Source organism: Clupea harengus, chromosome 10 (genome assembly GCF_900700415.2).
Source record: "Clupea harengus chromosome 10, Ch_v2.0.2, whole genome shotgun sequence".
NCBI lineage: Eukaryota > Metazoa > Chordata > Actinopteri > Clupeiformes > Clupeidae > Clupea > Clupea harengus.
In genome coordinates, this window is record NC_045161.1 from 23,426,819 (window position 1) to 23,454,234 (window position 27,416).

The 27,416-nt window shown below is 41.4% G+C and overlaps 1 protein-coding gene across 6 annotated transcripts in view; it reads left to right on the top strand.

Annotated features, from left to right (window-relative positions):
* Positions 1 to 2,762: 2,762 nt before the first annotated feature.
* The window catches only part of LOC105895216 (CMP-N-acetylneuraminate-beta-1,4-galactoside alpha-2,3-sialyltransferase), a 38,888-nt gene continuing 14,234 nt past the window's right edge, over positions 2,763 to 27,416 (top strand). The window contains exons 1-7 of one of the 6 annotated variants that reach the window (XM_042708924.1): positions 2,763 to 2,965; positions 5,243 to 5,396; positions 8,461 to 8,508; positions 10,818 to 10,860; positions 14,271 to 14,363; positions 19,643 to 19,737; positions 26,769 to 26,832. In XM_042708924.1, coding sequence (XP_042564858.1) covers positions 5,279 to 5,396; positions 8,461 to 8,508; positions 10,818 to 10,860; positions 14,271 to 14,363; positions 19,643 to 19,737; positions 26,769 to 26,832 — 461 coding nt within the window. In that variant the 5' untranslated portion in view covers positions 2,763 to 2,965; positions 5,243 to 5,278. Of the gene's footprint in view, positions 2,966 to 2,985; positions 3,225 to 3,338; positions 4,040 to 5,242; positions 5,397 to 8,460; positions 8,509 to 10,817; positions 10,861 to 14,270; positions 14,364 to 19,642; positions 19,738 to 26,768; positions 26,833 to 27,416 lie in introns of those variants that run through there. The other 5 variants (XM_031574447.2, XM_031574446.2, XM_012821828.3 and 2 more) reach the window with 5 other exon arrangements.

A 27,416-nucleotide genomic window follows, 5' to 3' on the forward strand; every position in this document is an offset into this window, starting at 1 on the left:
CTGATCTGTTCTTCTGATAATCTTTCTCTAAGTATTGTGCGCATTCTGTCCATTCTGCATTCTGAGAATGTTAGAGTTGCTTGACTTTCTTCAGTGAAACCACATTTACCTGCACTCGAGAGCAGGGCCCACATTCCCTGGTTAAGGAGGAATATTTAATGAAAGTCATCCAGTTATGCACTGTTACCCTAGCTGCTCCATTGCTCCTGTGTTTTCAGCAGTACAAAATACCACCACTTACTTGATTGGTTAACTGTCTATCATGCATATCTCACCGTTGCAAAGTTTGTGAAAAGTCAGCTAAAAGTTTGTGGTTGTTGTGCCAGTGAGCAGTAAAGCTTAAAGCAGCTATACAGAGTTCTGTTCCAAAACTAGTAAGCTAACTACCTAAAAGGCATGCAAAAACCTTGCAAACACCACCAACAGCCCAGCTGACACTGATAGAAGCTTGCCAACACACTAACTGGTGTCTTTTGGCAGTTTAGCTGGCAATGTCATGCATGAGAACTACATAGGGCATATCCTGGATGGCTAGTGGGGAAGACACAGGTGTTTATCTGTCCTTTACATGACCATATGCTATCAAAATGAATTTGAGGATGGTACCTAAACTAGTTGCCTATAAAACCATATCTCAAAAAGTGTCAAATTGTTGCATAGTGTTACTTTAAAATATGCTTATGTCGCTGACGTTTTTGAAACCATCGGCCACAGAAATTACGTCTTGGTCGACATTTTTAACCGTAGCTTAGAAGTGTCTGTTCACTGAAGCATAAATGCAGCAGCCTGAGAGACACTCGGCCACCATAAGTCGGCTACACTTTTTAATAAGTATAAATTAAGCTTAAGAGTAAGCTCTACTCCACACTTATAATAAAGTAGGCTGTCATATTACTCTAATGAGAGAGTAAGCTGCTGACTAGAAGAAATGGAGACTTTCGTGCTAGCCCTGTGACTAGTTCTCCTAGTCCCATTTGACATTCAAGAATCACACTGAAGTAGCCTGGAATCTGGATGACAAACTGTGACCTTAACTGCTTTGCTTTTCAATTCACATCAATTGTGAGCATGGAGAAGGTGCACAGACTGCATAAGCTGCAGTTAATGTGAAATGCCACTGAGAGCAAAACAGCAACATATTGCAAGCCGCACTAAATTTGGTGTCATGTCTTTTTGCGTCCTTCGGGAGGAAGTGAGGTTAGAAGGAAGGTTGCACTGTCTATGGCATGGTTTTGAAAAATCTCACATATCATCTCAGCAGATGCCATTCTAAAAACCTATTACTAATTTATTTTGGTAGTGTTGAAAATAACAGTAAGGCCATGTCAAATTAAAACTCCTGCTTGAGATGCAAAGAGACAGTGCAGCAACCATTAATTTAGTGAATGTATTTGAAGCAAGAACATTTATGAACTGCCTCGAACCATTTGTATGGCTTTTATCATGGATTTACAGATCATACTAAAATAAATTAACTGATTACAAAGTCAGAATCATGCTACTTGCAGTGATCACTTATACTTGATGAAATCATGTAGCACTTTGTGCCTGATAAAATGTAGCCTCTGTAAATACCATGTCTGCATCAGGTTATCACCAGGAAACCTACAGTGGAGCTATACCACAAGAACTATGCCTACTGATATTGATGCATAGATTGCTGTTACATATAACTATTATGTAATAAACTGTAGAAGTATAACAGAAATGAATGGTACATGGAGTCTAAAATGATCAGTAAACATGGAATTTGTTTGTTCGTTTGTTTCTATTTTCTTAGTTCTTGTTTATGTGGTACACATGAAAAAATGCAAACACTATTTGCATCACAATATTGCACTCAGTCCAATGAAATACAAAAGTTGATGTGCAGTTATGCACTTAAGTTACTACTACATTAAAGTACAAATACTGAATTGATACACTTGATATTACAATCTTGTAGGATGCAATAAATGACAGTTGATCATATAATGTGATGTGAACTAAAACTAACAACCTTTTTTGCTGTAGCTAACAGGAAAAGGAACACGAGACCTTCTCCAGCTCATCTTACACTTCCTACAGCAGCAAAGCCAAAAATAGCCCTGTAAGTTAAAACGACTACAAGAAACAGGTTTTGACAGATTTCAAGGGCACTTGGTGCTGCACATCGGTGCAGGTGTCCCCTCAAACAGTACCTCAGTCAAGAGGGGACAAAGGGGATTGCTATTTTTAGTCACACGAGCATCAGGTACAAATCTCAAATGGGCGGGTAAGTGGAGCACGCTAGGGGCAAATGGAATGGTTAAGGTGGAACTGAGTAGGATAGCATGTGATGGAAATGGTAATTCCATGTTGTCGAGGAGGATGTTTGCTTTTTCTTTAATTTTTAACTGTTGTTTCCTAAAACCTTGTAAGTAATTGCAGAGGTTAACCATTGAGGCAGCTTACATGAACATTAAACAATGGCCAACCTAAAAATAGTCTTTGGGGGTGTCAGCCACACAAAGTACTGTGTTTGTGCAAGAATAAAGTCAAGACTGGCACAGATATTTCATTTCCATTGTAAGCTTCTCAGAGTATGCTTCAGTAGTTGATCTGGACTAAGTAGCTTTTGAGTCACATGTTTGAGGTTTACATTTTAATTTCGTGGCCATTTCTTTTTTCCGTCTCTCTCTCTCATGCACACACACACACGTGCACGCATGCACACACACAAAGATCGTAAATGTAAATATAAATGTGTGTGTGTTGTGAAATATACTAACTTCAGAATGAAATTGGGAGATACTAAGAGCTACAAAAGACCATGGAGATCCTTATCACCCACTGTTTCGCAAAAAAACAAACCTTCAGCGGGTCATTTTAGAGAACTAACCTGTGGAACATGCTGATATAATTCCACAGTAGCCTACTGCACACAATGACTCAGAAGAAATTAGGGGAATCTGTTTAGAAATGAAGGACCCCTTGATGCATAAAAGTAAGTAAAGATGAGGATAATTTCAGAATTCTGTGTGAGTCTAAGCACATGCCAAATATTTTCAAGTTAATTTAGATGTAGGGTATTTGTAAATACAAATTAGTCAGATTACTTCGATTTTAACCACGATGTAGTGGAACCCAAGATATCTCCCTACCTTTAGTAAAAAAAAAAAAAAATCGACCTGTATAGACATGTCCAGAGTTACCTGAATGCAGGCTGGTAGGTTTTCTGGTAGCCTATGTGAACCTCTAAGATGGTGGGTATTCTGAACAATTTCGGCAGTTTAAGACATGTTAAGCCATTAACTGATGTGTACAGTAGGCTACGGTACATGATAACTTATGAGGATATGCTTGTATGCCTACCTTTAAGATTTATAGTACCTACGTTGTCTTGTCACCATAAATGCGCAACTGTTCTACTTATTTTGCTCTTTACGCAAGTGATTTCCTCGTACAATGTGTGTACGCACAGAAAATGTTGTCTGGAATTGAGATATCTAAACTGAAATCGCATTATACGTGACAGGAAACAAGTCCACAGGCCATTTACAAATTAGCAAAAAAAAAAACGTTGTTGAACCCTCCCTAACCATAGTTGCGAGCTAGGTGTTTATTATCCCAGTGGCAGTTAGATGCGAGGATCTAAGCAAGTATTATTTTGCCAGAAAAACTGAGAGACAGAATGATCTGTTTTGCATTTGGCTAGTATCTGAAGTTTTGTAGTATAACAATATAACGCCACTGAGGCTAATAACGGTCAACCTTTTCCAATTAGATATAGCCAGCAGAGCGTCAAGACGGCAATAGCTGCTAGGTGGGCTAGCTAACTGGCTAACGTTAACCATAGCTGAATAACTTGAGACAGCAGCCACTGGCGCTGGCGATTCAGTTATTTCAGATGTCGGAGGAGTGAAATGCAGTCCATACCTGCCGTCACCATTAACGGTACAGTTAACCAGCATGGCCAACTCAGATAGCGGATTCCTCGTTTCACCCAGATACAATGACCTGTTGTTGACATAACTGGCTCACTCATTTGAGAGCACCGTTGCCATTTTGTTATTTTAAGGTAAGTAATGTATGTTAGCTGGCCAGCGTTAGCCTACTATCCAAGCTAGTCAGCTAACATTTTACAATAATTAATAATGTTAGCAACTAAAGCAGCTTGTTCATTTTAACACGTGTCTTAATTTTGACTAGTTGTTGTTTAGTGCAGAGACTTGGTTTCCATGTATTACATTAACTTTAAACGGTAAAGCATTTAGTGGGCGTTATAGTTAAATATTATGTCATGTTCGATGGGAATATTTGTGATGTTGGATTGCTATCGTCTCGCTAGGTAGCTGGCGTAGCTACTTCTAGCTAGGTATTAGTGTCGTCCAGATAACGTTTAATTTTACTGACAGTAAGTCATGAACGGTCTTCTGAGCAATTTGCCAGGTGCTCCCGTTGGTTAGCTATCTATTTTGGCATATTTGGTAAATAACACTGAACCAGTATTTTGTGAAACAGCACGAGCAGGGAAATACCCTAATTAGACAGAGCTACCTCTGAATAATTTAACGATGGAATGGGGATACAAGCTAGCCTAGCTAGCTAACGTTTGTGAGCCAGCCACTTCTGGTGGCAGGCCTTTCCCTTGACCCTATGTTACTTTTTCTGAACTCACACACTAACGTTTTCTATCGTTACATAGTTCACCTCTATTTATCGCGACTTAGTTGCCACAGACATACAGTGTAGTCATGTAGAAACAATAAGGTCCGCTCCCCTTCCTAATAGTTGGCAATACAATGTTGCAGCTAGCGATATATTATGTACGTTTTATTCTGTGACTGGTGTGTGCTAGGTAACGTTACCTTATAGTACCGTTATACGATTCATACTGTTACAAATGGGTGAATTGGAAAAGGCTAATGTTTTTTTTTTTTGACGGGCCATTTCGGTGTAATCGGTGAAAAATGAACACTGGAAATTTGCTTTGTTTTGGTTGACTGCTGTGATGTTTAATCAATTTTCGCTGGATTGTTTGTGGATTGTTCTGGATTTCCTCGTGGTGATAAAAACAATAATGAATGTTTAAAACTCATATATTACCTGCTGTGTCAATAATGTACACGAATGACGTGAGTGGTAAAGGTAACGTTAGGTAAAAATAAATACATACATACATACATACATTGAAAGCTAGGAATAAGTGGACAAAAACAACGTTCTAGATTACATTTTCAGGAGTTGAGGATACTTTAATAAAACACCTTTGTTTGTCTAGTGCAGGTAATGTCTTGCTGATGATACAATGTGAGACATGAGCAGGATGAAGCCCACACGCAGGGTGATGCTGGTGCTCTGTTCCATGCTGGTCCTGGGATTCATTTACTACTCCTCTGAGAGGCTGCACCTGCATGTTTGGGGCCCGAAATCACGTAAGTTGCTCCCTAACCATTTCAACTGTAGTTTTTGGTCATGTCTTTGTGTGGGGTTCTGGAATTGTTGCATAGAGGGAAATGTTATGGTGTACACAGTTACCGCTACTTCGTGTCTAATGATAGCACCTCACATGTAAATAGATGTTCTGCATTTCTACGTGAAAATCAAACAATTGGTGCCAGTTAGTTTGACCATGCAATAGGGATGTATTTTTGTGATGCGTATTTCAGGTTTTTACAAGTTGGACAACATGTCTGCTGTCCAACTGTTGTTCTTCTGTTGTAGTATGAACATGTTTGTGGTTCTCGAAGCCTGGAGGAAAATGTTAGCAGGGTCAGGGTGTTGACAGTCACCACTGCGTTATGTCTAATAGAAGCACCTGACATATATGAACAGTATGCATTTCTACATGGTGTGTAAATTCATCTAAGTGTGAAAGTTAACATTTGCAGGGGTGCCAGTAGGTCTGGCCTGTACTAGTGTTCTCATGATTCCAAAACCTGGTTTCTGTTCTGTTTTTAAGTCTTCCTTTTTAAAGAAAATCCTACATACTTACAGGATATGTGTGCTTATGACTGAGACCATTGCTAGATAGAATTTCTGTGATGTGTAATTCATGTTTTTACAAGTGGAACAGCTTGCCTGTCTCTTTCCTGCCTTGAGGCACTAGTCGTTCTGTTGTAGTATGGACATTTGAATCTGATGGCATTTCTCAGAATTGCTTTGGTTAATATTAAACCGTTTCTTGTGCAAATATTGACAAGGCGAAGATTGTCCAGTGTTATTATTGACACTGTCAGTAAAACTAAAAAATATAGCAATTTGTGTTTCAAATGGAGTTTCACCACAGGGGGGAGATAGTTCACTGAAATGGCTACAGAGACCCCTAAGAAGTCTTCTCTTTCGCCATGCCACACAGGAAGTGGTTTAAGAGGCTTGTGAGCATTCTTTGGGGACTTGCATTTTGAAGCACAATATGAAAGCACATGACAAAGTTTACAGCAAACTGTCACATTTCAGAGATAAAAATGACACAGCTCTGAACTGGCTTTAATTGCACAACCTTTTGAGTCTTAAACGTTTTTGAGATGTTTGAAAAGGTTAAGCCCAGTAGTTCATATTCTATATAAAAAAACGATCAATAACTTTGCATTAAATGCCTGGTTAAATGCCACACATTGCTGAAATGCTTAAGGCAGACATCCTTGTTATAAATGTCAGCCTATGTTTACAGAGGAAGTTGCCTGGTCGTTACTCAAAAGTATTAGCCTAATGTGTGTAGGCTTTAACACTGCTTGCTTTATTTGTATGAGGAAATCTTGTTTTTACCAGCCTTGTTTGCCATGTTTACTGTAACCATGGTTTTGAGTTGAGTTTTGGTTACACAGTAGAATGTAATGGTCTACTACAGCATGAATGAGTAACATGTTATCCATGCCAATAGAATAATTCAGCTGTGTGATAAAAGACTGTTATTTGCTATTAGCATCCACACTAATAAATCACCCCAATACTGTCTGTGACACAAGGAAGAGGGATAATTTTCATTAGTAGTATTATGTGTGTAAAGTTATAGTAATTCATAGAGGTGGTTCTCAGATGCTTTACCCAGTCAAATTCAAATTCAAAAGAAGCTTTATTGGCATGACCATAACGATGTACAGTATTGCCAAAGCATTTGGGTTCATGTATTTTGTGGTTTGATTGTGCTGATACTCCTCCCATGTTTCAACTAGTCAATGTGATGTGTATGTAAACCACCTTATAGAAAGAGCCTGTTTGGCTTTGTATTTCCAACATTTGATTTATATATATAAAATGTATATTTATTTTCAAAGAGAAAGTTATTTTTGCACCTCAGGCACATCAACATTTGTTAGCAATTTGAGATGGATGTTTGCCGTGTTCAAAGTTCACAGAGAAGTAGGAGCCAGCGCTGGACAAATGCCTGTTTTCTGCCAACCAGGTTCCAGCCTTAAAGTGAAAATGGCCTGATTTAGAAAAAAACATGCACACAAGAGAATCGATAAACTCGAAACTACCTCTCTCTTCACTGCACAAAATTTCAGGGGGAAACCAAGTCAACCACTTCCCTTTCATGCCTGAAACTACTTTAAATGGTGCACCAACCAACCGTCCTCAGAACTATGTACATGTGTGTTTATAATTCCATTTTGTGGCTCTTCTGGCTCCTCTCACAGAAACGGGCCAAAGGTCACACATTTCTGTCCGTATGTCTCTGTCATATTTAGCTTCATACAAATGAGCAAAAGTGTATTTCATCTATGCCAATACTGACAATTAATGCCTTGAATATGTTTCCACATTTTATTTTCTGTGTGTTTTTATTTCACTTGAGTTGTTGTTTTGTGTTTTAATTTAGGTCGGTTTGGTTATCCTGGATAATTACATTTGTTTATGTATTTGATATTCTTGGAGCCTAGCCCTAATCAGATGAGAGGTCTACTTTTGAGTCTTAGTTTTTTGTTACTATTTACCACTATTTAGCTGCTGAAGTTGAGATTTAAATGTTTCAGATATAACCTTTCTGAGACATGCAGGTCTGTAAAGCTATTTCAAATCTAGTGTTGATCTTTTGTGAATGTTTGGGTGTTTTACAGTTTGTAGTTTGTGCAGAGGGGAGAGAACCTGCCATGACAACAGGTTCATTTGGCAGTTGTTATCAAGACAACCACACCGACATAAACTAATAAGATAACATGCTGAAGGGGGAAAGCGACTAGAAAGCCATCTTTCCACAAGTACTGACATTCAGACCTGGTTTCTGTTTGTGTCAGAATAAGAGGTCGCCTTGCCATTTTTAATGGAACATTGAATTAAACATTGAAATGTGAGAGATGGCCTACATGTTGTTTTGCACAGAAATAGGTTGACATCTGTGTGGTACAGGCATACATGTAAATAGCAGTAGAGTAGTGCTGCTTAAGTTTGAGGCGACTGTTTGGGCATGGTCTTCTGATCTGCGATATAGGCCTTGGCCTTTGAGCCCAATCACTAAACTGCCAGTTAACTGGCTTCACCTAACCTTTTGTGTTGCAGAGTCAGAATTGGATAATGTATTCGCCGTGGGACGAGTAGTAGCTTCAGGTATAGGTCCAACTTACCCTGAGATATTAAACCTTGCAATAATGTTGGGAGGTGGCTGCACCAGCATACTTGACATACCTACAGTGTAGATACATATTATATTGCAACACTGTCTTCTGTAAAACACCATAGCTCACGTTATTCTCTATTTAGACACTGTTACAGCTTAACCTCCCAACATTGCAAAGCTTTGCAAAACTGCCACCAGCTCTGCAAGCTTGTCCTCTACCTGAATTCAACTACAAAGACTTATGCCTTGTGCTTCTGTCATTTAGTTACTGACCAGTTATTGATATTAGGTGCTAGTAAGTACACTAATGTATATGGCATTCAGCCTGTGCAAGGGAACTTAACAACTTAGTCACTGCTATTCCCTTTGCTCTACCTGAGGAAACTTAGCTCTTAAACTCCTCTGTGTAGACGTTTACAAACTGCTCTTCACATAAGCTTATACCCTGCAGTCAGTGAACAGAAGCACAGTGTTCTTTGTAAGGGGCCTTGCTCCTGGGCTTGTCCTAATCATGCCCATAGGCCTGAGGTAGACTGGACGCGCTGCTCGGCCTGCCGCAGATACCGACCAATAGCTCGCACTGCCTTATCACATCCTTACAATGCTGCCCAGCAGACTCCCAATCTGTCCTCTAATCCACTAGCCTCAGACTGCCTTACAAGCAGGTTTCTTTTCCAAGTAGAGCTCCACTAACAACAAGCATAACAGCAGGTCAGCATCCTTCTGTCTATGAATTCTGTCCTTTTCTTTTTTCTCTCTGAGCAACAGGCAGCACGAGACATTGTCTTCTTTACCTGTCAAAATCTACTCTGGTAATTCTAGTCCTCGCCAGGCTCAATCCTCTGTAGGTGAAAATTGGAAAGGGTGCCGTGTTTGGGAGACCGTACCGCCGTGGTTAGCATGGTAGACATAACATGCATGAATCAGGGGACTAACTGTGGGCAGATGTGGAAAAATAAGGCCTTACATGCTTTGTAATACCTTGAGGCAGAACTTGGACTGCCGATTATAGGTATTAGTCAACTCTGCTCAGCTTTCTTCTCTACTTAGTGGGATAAACTCCGTTTCTTTTTCACTCTGAAAGGCTGATTAACATGATCGCCTCCATCTGTTAAATACATGATAATTTGGCAGAACGGCATGACCAACAATCATCTCTCGGGCTGGGGGTGACTTTAATTCTCTCAGAAATATGTCTATGTGCTTCTTCAGTTTGTGATTTCTTTTCCTGCCATTTCTGGTCACTTTTGAAAAGTTGTTGTTAATGTATGCAAATGCATTTTTCCCCATGATGCAGCATTTCTTTGTGACTGTAAACTGCATTATAAAGCATTGAGATCTTAATAATCCAAGACAGACAAATACAGGTGGTGAGTTGGTTAAATATTTTGTCAGTACCCTGTGCTTGTATTCATCTAAAATGCAATGCAAAAGGAATGATGGAACGGTGCAGAAATGTCATCCAATCCCAGTTGACTCCCCTGACAACAAGGTGCTACTGAAAATGAGCACATTTTCCATTCCTTCATCCCATCCCACTTTGACAGATCTAGTTTAGAACCTTCTCTCTAGCCTCATTAGTTATTAGCAATATTATTAACGTTTACTCTGCTACGCCCCTGGAGTAGGTCATTGGGAAGAACAGATATCATCCTCTGGATCATATCTGTTCCATGCACTCCTGTACATGTTCCACTGCAAGCTGGGAGGACACACTCAGCCCAAAGGGCAGAGAGGAAATTATAATCACTGGGATAAAAGACAACCTTTCACATGATGGACACGTCAAACACAGACTGGCGTTTTAGATGATATCACGTCTGTAACCTAATGAGCATCGGTTTTCCCCCCATGATCTGCGTGTTCATTACCTACTGATGGAAAGTTCCCCTCTTGTTTTTTCCCCCTCATAGTGTGAGCTGTGGATAATTCCTCATTACGTTAGTGTGTAATTGCGAGACCGGTGTCTTTTTCTCTCTTTTTTTCTCAATGGGGTATTCTCACCAATGTGTCCTAACCCTGCATAGTCATCTGTATATCCTAACGTTCTATAACTCCTGGCTTGTATGTAGTTCCCAATCACCCTAAACCATGACCTCTGTCAACAGGATAACCTCTTCCTGATGTAGTATCTGAGTATTTGTGTTTGGAACAGTATAGTGGATAATGTAGTAATTGATCTGTGTAGTGCTGTATATATGCATTACTTGTACATGTAATTACTACTACCTTTTCAGAGCTTCCGGACATGTGCTACAATTCAAAGTTTTTTGCTCATTCATTTCCCTTCTCTTCCTAGTGTATGACAAGCAGGGATTCTTACTGAAGGCCGATGGCAAGCTGTAAGTATTTATTTGATATGTGGTGTTCATTTGATCTCATCATCTAAAGTTCCTTTTGTTGTTGTTGTTTTTGTATTGTTGTGTATAGATCTACACCAATCCAGCAATCGTTTTTTGGCTATATTTCAACCTATAAGCCAACTGATTCAAAACAAACCTTTCTGTAACACTTTTTTCTTTTCTTCTATGGTGTAAGGCTACATCCACACTAATACATTTTAGTTTTAAAACGCATCACTTTTGCTACCTTTATGCCTGGTGTCCATACTTCTTTGGGATGTTCGAGCCCCTAAAACAGTGACTTCTGGAAACACTGGTGGCCTTTAGGGCTGAACGATTTGGGGAAATAATCTAATTGCGATTTTCCCCCCCAATATTGCGATTGCGATTTAATATGCAATTTTTTTTATTTTATCCTAATTTTCCCCCCAACAAATCGTAATGAATGATTTCAATATGACCAACACAATATTAGATACATTTAGTGTAAAATATTATTTCCCACAATTAAAATTTTTACAACAAGCTTTGCCACTGTGTATTTAAGTAATTTAAACAAAGTCATTGTAAGAATAAACACAAGGCATGCACTTTTTAAACACTGTGTGCAGAATTTATCATCTTAAGAAAAAAAGAAAAAAATTATAATTTTTATATAATTTTTATTATATAAATTATAATTTTTTTTTTTTTAGATCACGTTTTTAATCGCGAAAGTTGCGGTTAGAAAATCGCGTTCTATCATATCGCGATTAAATCGCAAATGCAATTAATCGTTCAGCCCTAGTGGCCTTGTTGTAATTTGAAAACATGGTTGCATTTTCGACTAGACGAGCAGAAACTGCTTTTGGAAACGCAGGCACCCACATTACGCTTCCTGATTCGTCACTGCTTTCACATGACCCTTTTCCAGAAGGGTCTTTCAGGGCTGAGATTATTTCTGATACGGAGCTTAAATGCTCGTCTGGACAGAGGTCGTTATTATTTTACAACGCTGTTTTAAAATGAAAATGTATTAGTGTGTGTAGCCTAAAAGCTTTTCTGGATGTATTTCCATATGCTTCCCTTCTTTTTTGCTCTGATCACAAGGTGACCACTCATGGCTGATCTCCAAAACAAAACCTCTGAGGTCTGAGACCTGTCGGGCCCATTTGTGGTTGTTTGACATGCCCTGACATTTTTATATACCCTTGTTTACAGTTTATTGCCAGGTTTGATTGTTGTTTTACATTAATTAGGGAAGAATTGTGTGTATATATATTATATAAGGAATTATACTTGGACCTGGGTGGTGTCTTGTTAACGGTGGACTTTCTGCCACGTGGTCTGTTTATCTCATCCCTCAACGCCGGAAAGAAAAGCTTTTGAGGTTTATGGCAATGCTATTATCGCGTTGTTGTGATAATGTGGTGCGAAGTTTAGATTGGAGATTCCAGACAAAACTGATTACATTTTTCTAAGGGGGGTGGCAATATAGTAGCTACATCTCTTTAGTATTGGACTTGCCTCCTTTTAAATATCCAGTATATATCTCAGATTCTAAATAGGTAAATAGTAGGAATAAATAAAATGGAAAATTATTTATTTGATTTTTATTTGTCTGAACTTAAAGTAGGAACATAATTTGCCCAGCGTACATGTGTAGTTGCCTTTTCTGAGTAACACAAAATACGCAATACCTCCTATCTCCTCTTTAAAGATGGCCTTTCACTTAAGGCACTTGGCTTTGATGACGGGAGCAGTTCTCCCTTCTCTGTAGGGTCTTAATGTCTTACCTTTTAAGTAGAAACACAAATGGAATCCCAGCAAGCACCCATCCGTGATCACCAAAAACAGGCCTGGTTCCGTGTCAGGCAGAGCACTCTGAAAGCCATATATCTGAACCGTGTCCAGTGAAAAACAACCCCGGCCTCTGCCACTCGGGGTTCCTGTTGAACTGGAATTCTTCTAAAGAATGGACATTTTTGTGTTGGGCTGTCAGGAGATATCAGACTAAACAATGGGGTTTTGATGTCTTTGGAATGGTCCTGACTAAATAATGTCTGGGTCACTGGCGTGCAGTAGCAGCTTTGAGAGAGCCAGAAATACCTTTTTTTTCCGCCTATCTTGTGTTGCCTTTGTGATCATGAGCACATCCATCTGCCCGTTGCATGTGTGTCACAAGTAGATACGTGCCTGCATTCATGTGTGAGTGTGAGCGTTGCAGCTGTTTACATGTCTGTATGTGTGTGCTACGCGTATTTGAAAATGAGGCGGCGTGCTGCGCAGCTCAGAGCTGTCAGGCTCTTCCCTCCGCTGTTTCCCCTCTCAGTGCCGGCCTGCTCTCTGCTCCCTGTTTATTTAAGTAAGGCCGAGCAGAGCTAGTTATTAATGCCTGGGTTAAAGGCTGCTGTGTGCAGCGGTGATTAATAAAAGGAGAGTGTGTGTGTGTGGTGCGGTGCGGTGCACAGGCGTGACCCCTTCCATTCCAGAGGTCGCCTGCAAGGCTAACGAATGAGCTGCTGACAACGGATGCCACCCCAGCCCACCTTAAATACAAATTATTATTTTTTTTTTACATCTCGGCACTAATCACTTTAAGGGCTTCTTGGGTGATCCGAGGAGATCCTGTGGAGAAATTTGTTAAATAAATCCTCAAGATACGCCAAAGGACCTCTTCCACCTGTACAAATTCCACAATCAACACGTTTCCCTTTAAGCTATGGTGAAGACCTATTAGTACAGTGTATGTGTGTGTCCAGTCGAGAAATGTCTTATTTTGGCTTCTAGACTATGTGAATTTAGATAAGAGCTGATAGACAGAGCTTACATTTTTACTGGGTATCTGGTTATTTGCGACATTCTACTAGCAATTCTTAAAAGCTTGCTAGCGTACTCCAGCTGCTTTGAAGAGCTTTTATGGCCATAACCAGTGATTTGTAGACATACCAGCCAGTATCGAAATTTAAATAAAATATATATATATATATATATATATATATATATATATATATATATATATATATATATATTTTTAAATAATGGTGCCACTACTAGAGGCGAACTGCAGGTCAGTCTTACTTGAGGGGTTAATGACAATGGATAATTCTTGTGTCAACATTGCGTTACCAGTGACGGTGAGGCATGGTGTGACCACTGCGCCATCATCTATCCGTTATCATCATCTTGGTTGGGGGACACACTGGACTTTGTCTGTCTGCAGCCTGTTGATAATAGCCAACTTTCATCAACCTGGCACTTATTCAATTATATATTGGGTAGAATGTTCTGCCCTCTGCATTGAAGGCCTACACTTGCTGAATGTGACGTGGCTGTGACACAAATGCAAAACGTGCTGTTTCTTGTCATTGTGCTCCATTCAGATGCTCTCTGTCATCTCATCCTTTCTTCTTTCTTGCTCATGTCCACAGGCCTCTGGAGCTTGAGTACAAGTATGGTAATCTCACCAAGGGAGTTTGCAAGCAAGGCTTTTCTGCAGCCAAAATGACTGCCATTTACCCAAAGTAAGTTTGAATCATTATTGGTCTTTATTTTATGTGTTTTGGGTGTTTGAAAGGGTGCCATTTGATAGGATTTCCTTGTGATTTGTAATTCAATTATGCATATATACAGTGCATTCTGAAAATATTCAGGCCCCTTCACTCTTCTCCCATTTTGTCATGTTGTAGCCTTATGCTAAAATATTTTGTTTAATAAATGATTGAAAAAAAAATTCCATGCAATTTTCTTCACTTTTTCTACACTCAATACCCAATAATTCCAAAGATAAAACAGGATTTTAGACGTTTTTGAAAATGCGTTAAAAAGGGAAAACAATATCTGAAGTACTCAGACCCTTACACAGTACTTAGTTGAAGCACCTTTGGGAGCGATTACAGCCTCGAGTCTTCTGGGGTATGACTTGGCAAGCTTTGCACACCTGGATTTGGGGAGTCCTGTAGGTGCTTTTTTGCAAACACCAAGCTTTCTGGGGCTTTCCTGTGTCTTTCGCTGAGGAGAGGCTTCCGTCTGGCCACTCTACCATAAAGCCCAGATTGGTGGACTGTTGCAGTGATGGTTGTCCTTCTGGAAGCTTCTACAATCTCCACACAGGATCTCTGGAGCTCAGCCAGAGTGACCATTGGGTTCTTGGTCACTTATCTTACCAAGGCCTTTCTCCCCCCGATTGCTCAGTTTCACCAGGCGGCCAGCTCTAGGAAGAGTCCTGGTTGTTCCAAACTTTGTCCATTTTAGAAATATGGAGGCCACTGTGCTCTTGGGAACCTTCAGTTTCAGTGCAGCAGAATGTTTTGGTAGCCTTCCCCAGATCTGTACTTCGATACAATCCAGTCTCTGAGCTCTGCAGGCAGTTCCTTTGACCTCAGGGCCTGGTTTTTGCTCTGATATGCACTCAGCTGTGAGACCTTTATATCTAGACAGGTGTGTGCCATTCCAAATTATGTCCAATCAATTGAATTTACCACAGGTGGACTCCAATCGAGGTGAAGAAATATCTCAGATGATTAAGAGAAATGGGAGACACCTGAGCTAAATTTCAAGTGTCCTAGCAAAGGGTCTGAATGTTTATGTCAATGTGAGATTTCAGTTTTTCCTTTTTAATTCCAAAATCCTGTTTTCAATTTGTCATTATGGGGTACTTAAGCATACAGCTGCAACACAACAAAATGTGAAAACAGTGAAGGAGTCTGAACCCTTTCTGAATGCACTGTGTACATCAAGCACAGCTAGCTAAGTTTCATCTCCTGCTTAAAATCACACATCACATAAAACTCAACTCAGCACTGAGCTCGTCTAAGAATGGCCTCCTTCATATTGCAGTGACCCACTTTGCTTGTCTATTTTCGGCCTTGTGCACAATGCTTTTCAGTAACCCCAGTGGCCATGCGTAGTCACTCTCTCTGCAGCCCTTCTTCCGCCTACAGGGGTTGAGTCACTCAAAAACCCCTAGTCGTGAAATGTGGTTTTTCTGCATCGTGGGCCCCCCCCAAGGGCTCATGGATGACCTGACCTTTGACTCTTTAGCACATATTGGACTTGGCCCCTTTCTGACAGCTGACGTGACATGGAACAATCAATGAGCCCCCTAGTGAAGGCACTGACCTATTGTTGGCCTCTCGCGCTCCTACAGCCAAGAGTTAAATACCATTGATCTCCTTCAAACAGCCAGCCAGTGGAAACAGATGTTAATGCTGAGTCTGTCTCAGGAAAAATTATTCATTACCCCCGCAGACCTTGACAGGTGGGTAGTCATATGAAGGGCACAAGCGTGGATGGCGTTTTTGTGAGCGTCGGTAGATAAACAACTTTCAAGACGCCAACACATGCAGTCTGCGCTCTGTCCCTCACCACCCTCACTCACCGAGTTTTCCCAACAAGCACTTGTGCTCTTTCACCACTGTCGTCAGAGCCCAGTTTACCATTTACCCATTACACAATGGGGAGCCCACATGGAAGTGAGTAGTTTCCAGACGGCAGCTCAAGTCCGAGTGGCATGAAAGAGGAAAGATCCCCTTTCCTGCCTCTGAATAATTCAGTGTCAGCCAAGGCTCCACACCATGAAAGCTCTTCGCCCAGGGATGCATTCTCAGGGCGCGTTAAATAAAGATCGGAGAGATGTGATGATGTCCCCAGTGGGACGCACAAATGGCATGTTGTTTGTTTTGGACCCGTTCTGTTCTGAGAACATCCCTGTGCGTGAGAGAGAGACGTGCTCGGACTCTGTTTATCGGGTACGATCGAGCACCTGAGACACGCAATGCTGGAATCGGGCAAGAATGCTAGACCAGTGTCCTATACGGAAGAGTCCCACACTGTGAAGAAGGCTGATGATCCCGCCATAGTGACGCTGCCGGATCGTTTCAACACAGGGCTTGCTATGATTACAGTTTGAGTTGTAAGGAACAAGCGGAATCCAAGTTTGGCTCCAAAACGGAGTGTTATTTTCCAATATTACTTGAATAGTCTGTCAGGAAATGAAGAGCAGGTGTTGGTGTTTGGTGGCTGCCCGAGTGTGAGTGGAGGCTCTCTTCTCAACCTCTGCCACTTAATTGTTTTCCAGACGTTCCCGCTTTTCACTGATTAGTAATATCTGAATCCTGCCAAACACCTGAGTTGCTTTGCTGCTAATTATGTGATGTCACAGTTGAGTAGAAGCAGTTTGCAAAGCCTTGAGGGCTTCTGTGATCTAGGCTGTGAAAACAGCTCCTTACTGTGAGCATGAACTCAACAGTTTCAACCTTTTAGAAATTAGGTCAAAATGTCCTTTTCCCGTGCCTTTCTAAGGTGATGTGCATACTATGTTGTTCTCACTTAACGTTCTTGAAAGAACATTTTTGACATGTTTGATTCCTTTGGTGCAGGATCAAGCATTTGTTGAAATCACTTCCACGGTATCACTCCATCAGTCCCCAGTCAATCACTGATTCGGATGAAGGCTTGTCTGTAGTTGTCCTCATTCCTACATGTTGGACGTCCACAAGGAACAATATTTTAGCTTGATTTCAGTGTTGCTCAAGGACACTAACCGATCATGATGGCGCCTTCCCAATGAGCCATTACTCTATGCTCTTGGCTTCCTGATTGCTGAAACATGTGGACATGTACCTTTTGATCTAAAATGGTCCTAATGTAATGTAGCCCACATTTAGTCCCCCTGTAATAACGGCCATTACATTCTATTTTCTAAGCTTGCCGAGTATTCACAGTCTTCTGGTGTCCTCTTTTGTAGCTTCAGGGTATGGTGCATTATTTACAACTAAACAGAGAGGGAAGATGGAGAGTGACCAGGATCTTGATGGTAATTATTACAGTGCACATGCACTGTGTTGTTAAATATATCAAAGTTCTTCATTGTATTTTGGTAGAGGACCATGTGTAAAATACTGCAATTCTTTGAAAGTCCATTTGATGCTTTTAGTGGTGAAGTGTAGATGCCAACCATGCCCAGTCTTACATAAATGGCGCCCCAAAAATGTGTGATCATGGTTAAGACTTATTTTTCTTATGCTTGATTTGTGTCATGTTCCTGCTGAAAAATGAAAAATTAGATTTTTTATGTTTTTGATGTTTGGTCATTTAGAAGTGTCACTGTTTTCTTTTCTTTCTTTTTTTTTTAACTTTTATGAGAAAACTTCAGGAAAAAGCCAATGTGTGGGGTGTGGGGTGGGGGCCCTTTGGTTTGTACAAATGAATGCAAAGGACCAAAGGACTGGCTTTTGATCAAAAGAGGCCTTAAGATCACAGCTGCTTACTGAGGCCGGTCATAGAGCAAGGCTCCTTAGCCTCACTGCTCCGATGCAATGGCTTCTAAGTGGAAACAGATGTTGGCACTAAATAGACCATTACATATTGAATGTTTGTTGAGACACTAAACCTACAAAAATTAGTTAAGCATGTAATTTGCATCTTACACGCATTGTTGAACATGCCTCTAAAGGGCCCTAACTGAATCTGACTTCAGATTTAATCCCAAACCCCGGAAAAACAAACAGTGCTTTTACAGTAAGCCCCCGTATGGTGTTTGTGAGTGCGTATGTGTGTGTTTGTGTTCAGGAGGGGGGGAGTGGTGGGAGTTTAACAACAATGTAGCGTGTTGACATGAATTGAGTCTGTGTACACATGTTGTTTCGTTTTTTTGTGTTGCAAGGTTGCATTGCTCTCTTTTATCACATCACGTGACATTGGGGCTCTAGAAACACGTCCACCACCATAGTAACAGTCCACCTCATTTTACTGCTGTTTTTGTAGTTGTATTCCCCAAGGTAGGAGAAAGGGTAATGCTTGTCTTAGCAGTTGGGTGTGAGAGAATGACCACCATTGAGACCCATGCAGGCAAATGTGTCCTTTTCTTTTCTTTCTTTTTTTTTCTCCCCTTTCTTTCTTTGGGATCCAGGTGGCAGAGTGTGCTTGCCAGCTTCTTTCCAGGGCTGCTTTGACCCCAAGGGGGGGGGACCGGGTTGTCAGTCTCATTTACACCCCAGGGCTCTTGAGCCACGGCAGTGCCTCAGTCTGGTACTTTGTTCACTGTGTTCGGAGGGAAACCGATACCTCTCCACTACATGGTTAACTAATGCACCTGCATTAAAAGGGAAATATCTGGTAAAGGCCAGACCACTAAAAAGTTCAAAGGCAAATGCAGTCATTAGTCACATCACATATTCATGCCAGGTTGCCTTTTCTGCAAGGAGGACCGTGGAATTTTAAGTTTTTAATTTAAAGGACTGAGACGTGCCTTTTCTTAACCCAGGACATCGAGGATAGCTACATAGAGTGTTTTTTTCCTCCCCTCTCCACGGAAGCGTGCTTCCAGCGAGGCATTTCAGAGCAGAGGTCATGGCAGGGATTGATGAAGGGCCTATCCTGACAGCAGCAAACTCTTCCCAGAAGCTCTGAATGCCCAGCATTCCTGATTAGCGAATCACGAGCAGGCCTTAAGTGTGAGGTTTAGCTCCCAGTCTGACAGAAGGTGGCTGCTGCTTCATTTCCACGATTCTTCCCATGATTTAAGGCAAGGTCAGGTCAAAAGTTGACTGTGCATTGCCTGGGCAGCGCTGGTTTGGCCCGCCCTGATAAAGACACAGACAGCTAGTGGATTACATGAAATGCAAACCCTCTAATCCTCTCAAGTAAGATCCCATTTATCATTGCATCTCTCCTGGGCACATGCGGGGCTGATCAGAGTTTTTTTTTTTTATTATTATTCATGCCCCAGGATTCTCTTGATATTGAACTTGTCTAAACCTGTTTTGACTCTTTGTCCTCTTTTTCTTTTTCCTATCTCCAGGTTTACGAAACCCGCTCCCATGTTTCTGGATCCAAATTTTAAACGTCTGACAAAAATCAGCAATTATTTACCTCCTTTTGGAATAAAAACGCAAGGTATGGTGAGAAAAAAACGGATTGTCTTGATCTATTGTTATTTGCCACTTGTGTCCAGATGTTTTGGATGCGCTTACCTTTTTTTGTTCGGTATGTACTTTCTCTGCACTGTATTTTAAAGACAAAACAAATTGCTGGTTACCAATTTGGCAGTAGGGAAAAGACTGGGCACAGAACCCAAGGGAACAGGATATGTTAGGACCATGAGTCATAAAGCTGGCCTTATCAGCATCATCGGAGTTCCTCAATGCAGCAGGTTGGCAAGCCAGCTGTTAAGTCACCCACTCACCCAGCAGGCCATGCCAGTCCAACAAAAATGCTGTAAAAGACAAAGTTCTTTCTCTCTGGTTGTAAATGGAACATAGATAAGGATAGATTTTTTTTTTTTTAACCTCTGATTTTTGTCTTGGAGTCACATTGGAAGATTTGTGCGTGCTTGATAAGTGGGCTAAATTATGTTCATGCCTCATTAACCCCAAAGAATTTCTAGTTTCAGCTCCCCAGCATCTATAAATCAAAAGACGGTTTAGCTAGGTTTGAAGAAACCTCACCTGACCAACATTGTCCATGTGGACACAACACCTACCAGAACAAACCGCTCTTATCTACATTCATAAGTGTGCAGAGTATAGAAATCCAGTTGCTGAGCTGAAATGGATTACAAAATAATTGTTCATGAATGACAGACTGATAGATTTTAGTTCAGCTACGTTTGGTGCAGGAGAATGTGTGGCTCCCTTGGCGGCTCCCTTGGCCTGCGTTTAAAATAAAAATAAAAAAACAGCACCACCACTACAAACAAAGCACAAACAGATAGCCTAACAAACTATATGTTACATAAAGGACCATGACATTATTGCACGATATGCATTACCGGTATACTATTACAAATTCCTTTAAACTTAAACATTCGTTCACATTCTTGGAGTTTTACATACAGTCACTCCTACTTCTACTCATAGGTATTAAGTAGAGAAAAGGGAGGTTTATGGTGGAAACTGGTGGAAATTCCTGCCTGTGGTGCGTGCCATAAGGTTTGTGCAATGCTGGTGAATGGTGAGCTGTTGAGTGCTGGGCGCAGTGCTCATGTCAGGGTGACCTAGTTACTGTCGGAATTTCAAGAGATGCCATGTGATTTACTCTGTGAGGCTTAGATTTGAAGGCTTTATTTGAGGCTTGGTTCGACTCCTTCAAATTGATAATGAAAAGTTTCAAAACCTCCCTTTTGGGTGGAAATACAATACATATATACTCCAAACTCACTTAAATGAGACAGACAAAGATGCCATATCTTATAAAAGTCACCTGGTTCAAATTTTACACGGTATGAATCAGTCTCCTGTCAGTGTATTGCTTGTAGAGGTAGAGGTGTTTTGGCACGTGCGTAGACCAATCTGTGTTTTTTCATTATTTCTCTCGTTCTGACTGCCCTTACAGTGTATCTCAAAATATGGTCTGTGGACTGCACGAGGCACTGCTCAATGGGAAGATGCTACTTAGTCTGTGCCGTTCTAAACATTCACATTTTAGCCAGAGGTTGTTCTCATGTAACGGATGTGGCTATATGCCACAAACCCAGTTGACCTAGTTGTTCATAGCTAGACTGAAGTAATCATATTACCTTATAGTCACAGCAGCCATGAAGTCTTTGATGAGGGAGACCAGTGTCCATTAACAATCTGGCTAAATGGTTGTTAGGGCTGTAGCGTAGCTACAGAATGTCAGTTATCGGACAGTGTCAAACATCGGCCATTCTGTTTAACAATCAAAATGCTTAGTTTAATAATGGATTAACAATCGATATGCTCAGTGTAATAATGGATTAACATGACAACGCAAACGTTTGCCGATAACACCCGCTGTCCGATAATTAACACCTTTACGATAGAGGTCTGACCCATCTTAGTTCAGTTTGTTCAGTTCCAAGGATGGAAACCCCACTAAAGCCAGTTTGAGGAGTTTGCCAAGGCACACTCTGCACTGAAACATTTTGCGGAAAATTTCCCATCACAGTCTTAATTCACAGATGACTACACGATCCAGTCTCATCTTCTGAGACCTGACCAGTGATTTACGGCCAGCGTTGGCTGATAGCTCGTTGGAACTGTCCTGTGACTCCAGGCTCTGCACTCTGCACACACACACACACACACACACACACATACTCATTTAAATGGTATCGGTATCTTGCTTTGAGAATGGAATGTCAGGAGAATGAATTAAAGATGCCAGTGAAAACACTGCTTCTGTTCGCTCGGCCTTATCTCACCTCGCACATATCTTTGCCACCAAGACAAAGCATTTCTGAAAACACAATACCAGGGTCTGCTTTGTTTCTAGAAGTTATAGAATCTAGTCTGTTCAGTGTGTCCTTATTGCACAACACATACGCATGCATGCACGCACACACACACACACACGCACGCCACTTTGTCATTTTGAAATGCATCTACTGTGTCAGAGCATAACATCTCCAACTGTTGATTGTAGGCATGATCAAATCTGTCAGCTGACCTTTATGGTGCATTGAATGGCTCAGTTTGCTGAAGGTCTTTTACAACGTATAAGAGGCATCACGTGGTGCTATCTTAAACCAGTTGGGTTTCAACAGCTTGGGGAATTGGGCATAATTGAATAAGCCTATATGCTTGAGTCCAGTCATGCTGTTTCAAAAGTAATCTTTTCACAGTCCCTCATTAGGATAAATCATATCCACATGATGGCCTCAATTCAAGGAAAAGGTCAGATAACAAGAACTCTATCATACAGATAGCAAGAATGCTTCTAAAGAGTGTTGAGGGAGTCATACACATGGTCCTACAGATAATAAACAGAACAAGCCGAAAGCCAATATCCTTGAAAGCTGCCCATAGCAAAGAATTAACAACTCAAGCAAATCGATTGAATATAAGATTTGAATAATTTCATAAAAAAAATGATGTATCCCCGATCATTCTTTTGTTGATATGAAATTGCTTCACATAACGCTTCTAAACAAAATGCTTTTTACTTGTCATCTCCCTTCTGTCTTATTTCACGCGGTCTCAACGCTCTCCTTTTTTTGTGTCATCAACCACCAGTATGTCCCAGGTCATTTAAAGACCACTTCCACTTCTACCCAACTGTTTTAGAGGTTTTAATGGCAACAACACCAACACTTTGCCCCATTTTTGGGTCAACCAAGCCACTTCAAAGCCATGTCACCCTAATGTACCTCCAACCACCCTAACATCTAGGCAATATAAAGGTCACAAGACCACAATTAGCCAAGCCGCCACCAACCTTCCTTACCTACCAACCTCCCTTGCTGCTTTCGGTAGGTTAATACCAAAAAACACCTTTGGTCTGGTCTGACCATAATTCTGAATTAGCCAAGCCGCCGCCAACCTTCCTTACATACCAATACTTTGATCTTTGTGTCATTTTTGAGCATCAGAAATGTAAAGAGCCTTACCTTTCAGATGTTATTCCTGTTAGGTGAAAATTCACCCTAGTTCAATTCCTTCACTCTCGGCTCTCCTCGCTGGCAGGCCCTGTTCTCCTTCCAATTCAAGTTTGAGGTCTTAAGCAAAACGGAGTCTCGTAAGCCTCCGTACGGTTCAGGTCCTGATGATTAGCCCAGCGTGGAGAGTCGATGAGGTTGTTGGAATCCCGGACACGAGCCCCCAAATATGATAGGTGAAAATTCACCCTAGTTACCTCAGGACTCCGGAGCTGCATATAAGTACATTTATTGGACAAACAACAATTGCAATCGGGCTCACTCCCAGCACAAGGCTGAAAGTGAAGCCATGATAAACACATCGCACAAGGTTTATATAGACAGAAGTTGAGCGTTCAACAGGGATAACCACGTGGTGGATTTCTGACGCTCGAGGCAAGGATGGAAGTTTTGCACAAGATTGGAAGAAGCACAGTTCGTCCCTTCTTATCACTTCTGGTCTAAACATGCTCTTGTACATATGCAGACTAAGTGGCACCTAATATTCAAATATTCAAAGTTACACACACGCAGAAACACAAAAGCCATGTTCCTGCTTACATAAGTACATGATTCATATAAGGTAATTAATAATACAAGGCACTTGATTATTATATTCTTAAGTCATTAACAGTGTTTGCAAATTATCGCCATCAATTCCTGTTTAGGCCTTTAAGGTGCTGTGGGATTTAGAGGTCTTTCACCGATGTACAAACCAATCGCATCCCAATTCCACAGTTATTGTAGGGGAAGATCCAGACTTCATGCAGCAAAATGAAATGGCCATTTGCACCATGTGTGAGTCTGATCAGGCACCAGCAAACATACATTCTTCACAGTTGCTTGTTGTGGGAGGTCATACCCCCATACAAGAACTCCAAAAGCCAGTGGCTCCAGAGATAAGAACCGCTCTAAAGATGGGATGGAGCCGTACATATTGTTCTCGTGATAACCCAGAAAACAGCCAGACCGCCTTGAAGTCCTTGAAGGCCGAACATGGCGCAGAAACAAGTGGTTTCACACAGAAATATAAAGAGGGGCAACCCTACAGTCACTCAATGAGATTTGATCCATCTCCTACAGCTAATTGGACCAATCTTAGTGCCACTTAGAGTGAAAGTTGTTTGCCCAATAAAGGTAACAATTTGCTTGCAAGATTACGCTTTTGTTTGCGCTTTTAAAAGAGCTACAACCATCCCAAGACACTTAAAAGATAGTGTGAAATGGCATTTAGCTGACCCTCTATACAGTGTAAGCAACTATCCTTTTAGAGCAGCCCAAACTAAAGACTGATGGCCCTACTGATATGCAGACAATAGTTTCCAGACAGTTATTAGTTATGATATGAGGTCAGTTATTGGCCACTGTGCTCCCACTAATTGTAACAAAGTTGAGGAGCATGAAAGCATACTCCATTTAAAGTGACTAATACCTAATGCTTTGGGCCTTGCATCATAGCAAGGGTGTTTGCATACTTGCTCATGAAACCTGTCTGCTGTCTTTTGTCTTGGGCCCCTGAACACTGTGCAGAAGTCGTGTGTCTGTTGACCAAGGCACCAGGACCGGCACCAGCCTCCACATAATGTAATGATTAGGCCCGCGGCTCCTCGACTGAGGAAGCTGAGCTGATGCTCACACTAGAGGTCCAAATCAAAGGAATTGTTTTGTTTGAAAACTCATGGGAGTACTCGGGTGAAATGTTTATGGAGCCCCATTAAAAGAATGCATCTCGCTGGCTCTCAAAGTCTACACAGGCTCGCCATTTGTCTCTGTGCTAATCAGTGAAGTATTTCCAAGCCTCATACACTCGTAATACTAATGCTACACGCCCATTGCCTTGGCATGGGATGTTTTTTGTGGCCTTTTTAGGGCAGTTGTGGGAGATGACTTGTTAGATGCCTAGAAAGATAGGTCTAGTTGTTGTTGATGTTCTGACACCCTGTGCACTTCCTTGAAAGGCTTTTGTTTCCAAATGTTCCACATAATTGTCATGGTTTTGTGATGTGATTTACATTTCATTTTTTTAAGTGACTTTTGATAATGGATTTGGATAATGGAAAATCGATTTTATTGCTGATTTGTAAACCACCACAACCCAATACCCCCAAAATGTATTCAGTTTATTTACCAAAGAACATACTATAAATGCTGTTTTATTTTCCTTGAAATGTAAACCTGAGTCACATGAAGAGAAAGGCAGACTGTAAGTCCTTGCAATAGCTCATTGAGTCAGTGAGTCCACTTAAGGTTTCCGGCAATTCCCTTCCTGTGTCCTTATTTAGGTGTACATGTGTAGACTAATGTCTCTACCTCAGACTGACGGATGGCTGCCTCTCAGGGCTCGTCTTTGTATGTCTTCCTCTGTGGTTTGGCCCAACGGAGAGCCCAATCATGTTCACTTCCCCTCCACATTGATTAGAGTGCCTGTTTGTGTTAACTAATTAGTCCATAATGTCATGGCAATAGTTTGCATTGGTGTCGTTCCATCCTTTCCTGACTCCTTGTTTTCGTTCCCCTCGTTGGTAATAGGCATGGAACCAGATGTGCCTGGTGGTGTGAACCAAACTGTATCACGGCGGTTGACGTGTTTTTGCGGCATTACCTCTAATTTAAAATAGATACTGCGGATTAGCCTTTGTAAACACAGAGATGTACACTCACGCCACAGGCTTTGATTTCAAGTATTGAATGGAAAAGCAGTTCGTCTTAATTAGATATTGACATTACCAACGTCTTATATATCGTCATGCCTGTTGTCACAAGTGCTGAATGCACTCGTGTGACCCAAATGGTTGGCCTTATTGGAATTTTGACCATACGAGTCGTGCCCATACTTGATTATATAAAATGATGTTGAGTCCATTGTTATGTTTGTCATTTTTTGAACCCGCTCCTCCCATTTCACCCTTCAGTAGGCAACCTCTCTTAAAGCTTTGCTTCTTGCGGCAGTAAACATACGGATTCCCAGAGGAATGTGTACTGGTATGTATCTGCAATATTCTCCTAAAAATAGTCTGGAGGAGAGTTGTAAACACACAAGGCCTAATTCATGAGAACACGAGAAGGAGCGGGGGGGGTGACCCTCATGGAAGAACGCCTGGTGTTCCGATCTCGTGATGTAACGTGGCTTTCCAGAGGGCCAGCTATCTACCTTGCCATCCGAAGAATGCGTTTGTTTAAAAATACCGTTACTTCAGCCGGCATTTCTCATTGTTGCCTTCTCCTCCTTAGTGTCTCCAGACTGTGTACATCCTCCTCACAGTGCATGCTTCTGAAGGCCGGCTCTCACCAGGCTGCCGGCCCACTCCAGATGATTGTATAACATGAAACAGGGTTCACAGCGCCAGGCAGCCCACCCAGCCTCTGGCCCTGAGGCCCCGGTACATTTATCACAGTGCTGTAACAAAGTGTCTGCAGAGGTGATGTGTCATGCCCGTGTGGTCAGCAGGTCTTTGCTTCTTCTCTGTGTCTGAGTTTACATGATCTCCTTTGTTTTCTCCCCCCCCCCCCCCATCCCTCTTCTCTCTCTCCCCTCTGTCTCTGATTGCAGAAAGGATCATAGATGTTATTTTATCAGCAACTCAGAACTACGGGCTGGGCTCCGAGCTGGACAGGTATGAGAGCCATGTTTGACTGATTCACTCATCACCCTCTCATAGACCCACACATAGATAAGTGGGCGTGAGAGATCCTGCGGGGCGGCGGGGGTGGGGGGTTGTTATGTGGTTGGCTTTCATTTAGGCCTCCTGGGAAGTTTGCCTCACGCACACAGCCTTACTGCAAAGCTGATGCATTGACTGCTGTAATTAAGAAAATAATCAGACTTACTGGGCAATAGTTCAGCATTGATGAAAGCCCCTCCCACTCGGCTGCTCCCTCTACAATAATAACAAGTAATCAATGGATACATTTACATCTTGGATGAGGTCCCTACATTTTAGTTTTAACCTCTGACGAATGGAAAAAATTCTTGCCTTGTTGGCTTTCGTAAGAGCATTTTTCTCACTACACTTAGTATGAATTGTGTTGCCCTGATTATATCAAGGCATGGAGGGTTTGTAGTTTGACTCTCGCTCTCCGTAGGTTTGACAGAGTACGGTAAAACACACAAAGTGCTCTCATATGGCCATTTTGTGAATGCCAGTACATTTTGGAAACACCTAGAGCAGTTCTTATGTGTAGGCATTGTTCTTTGGTA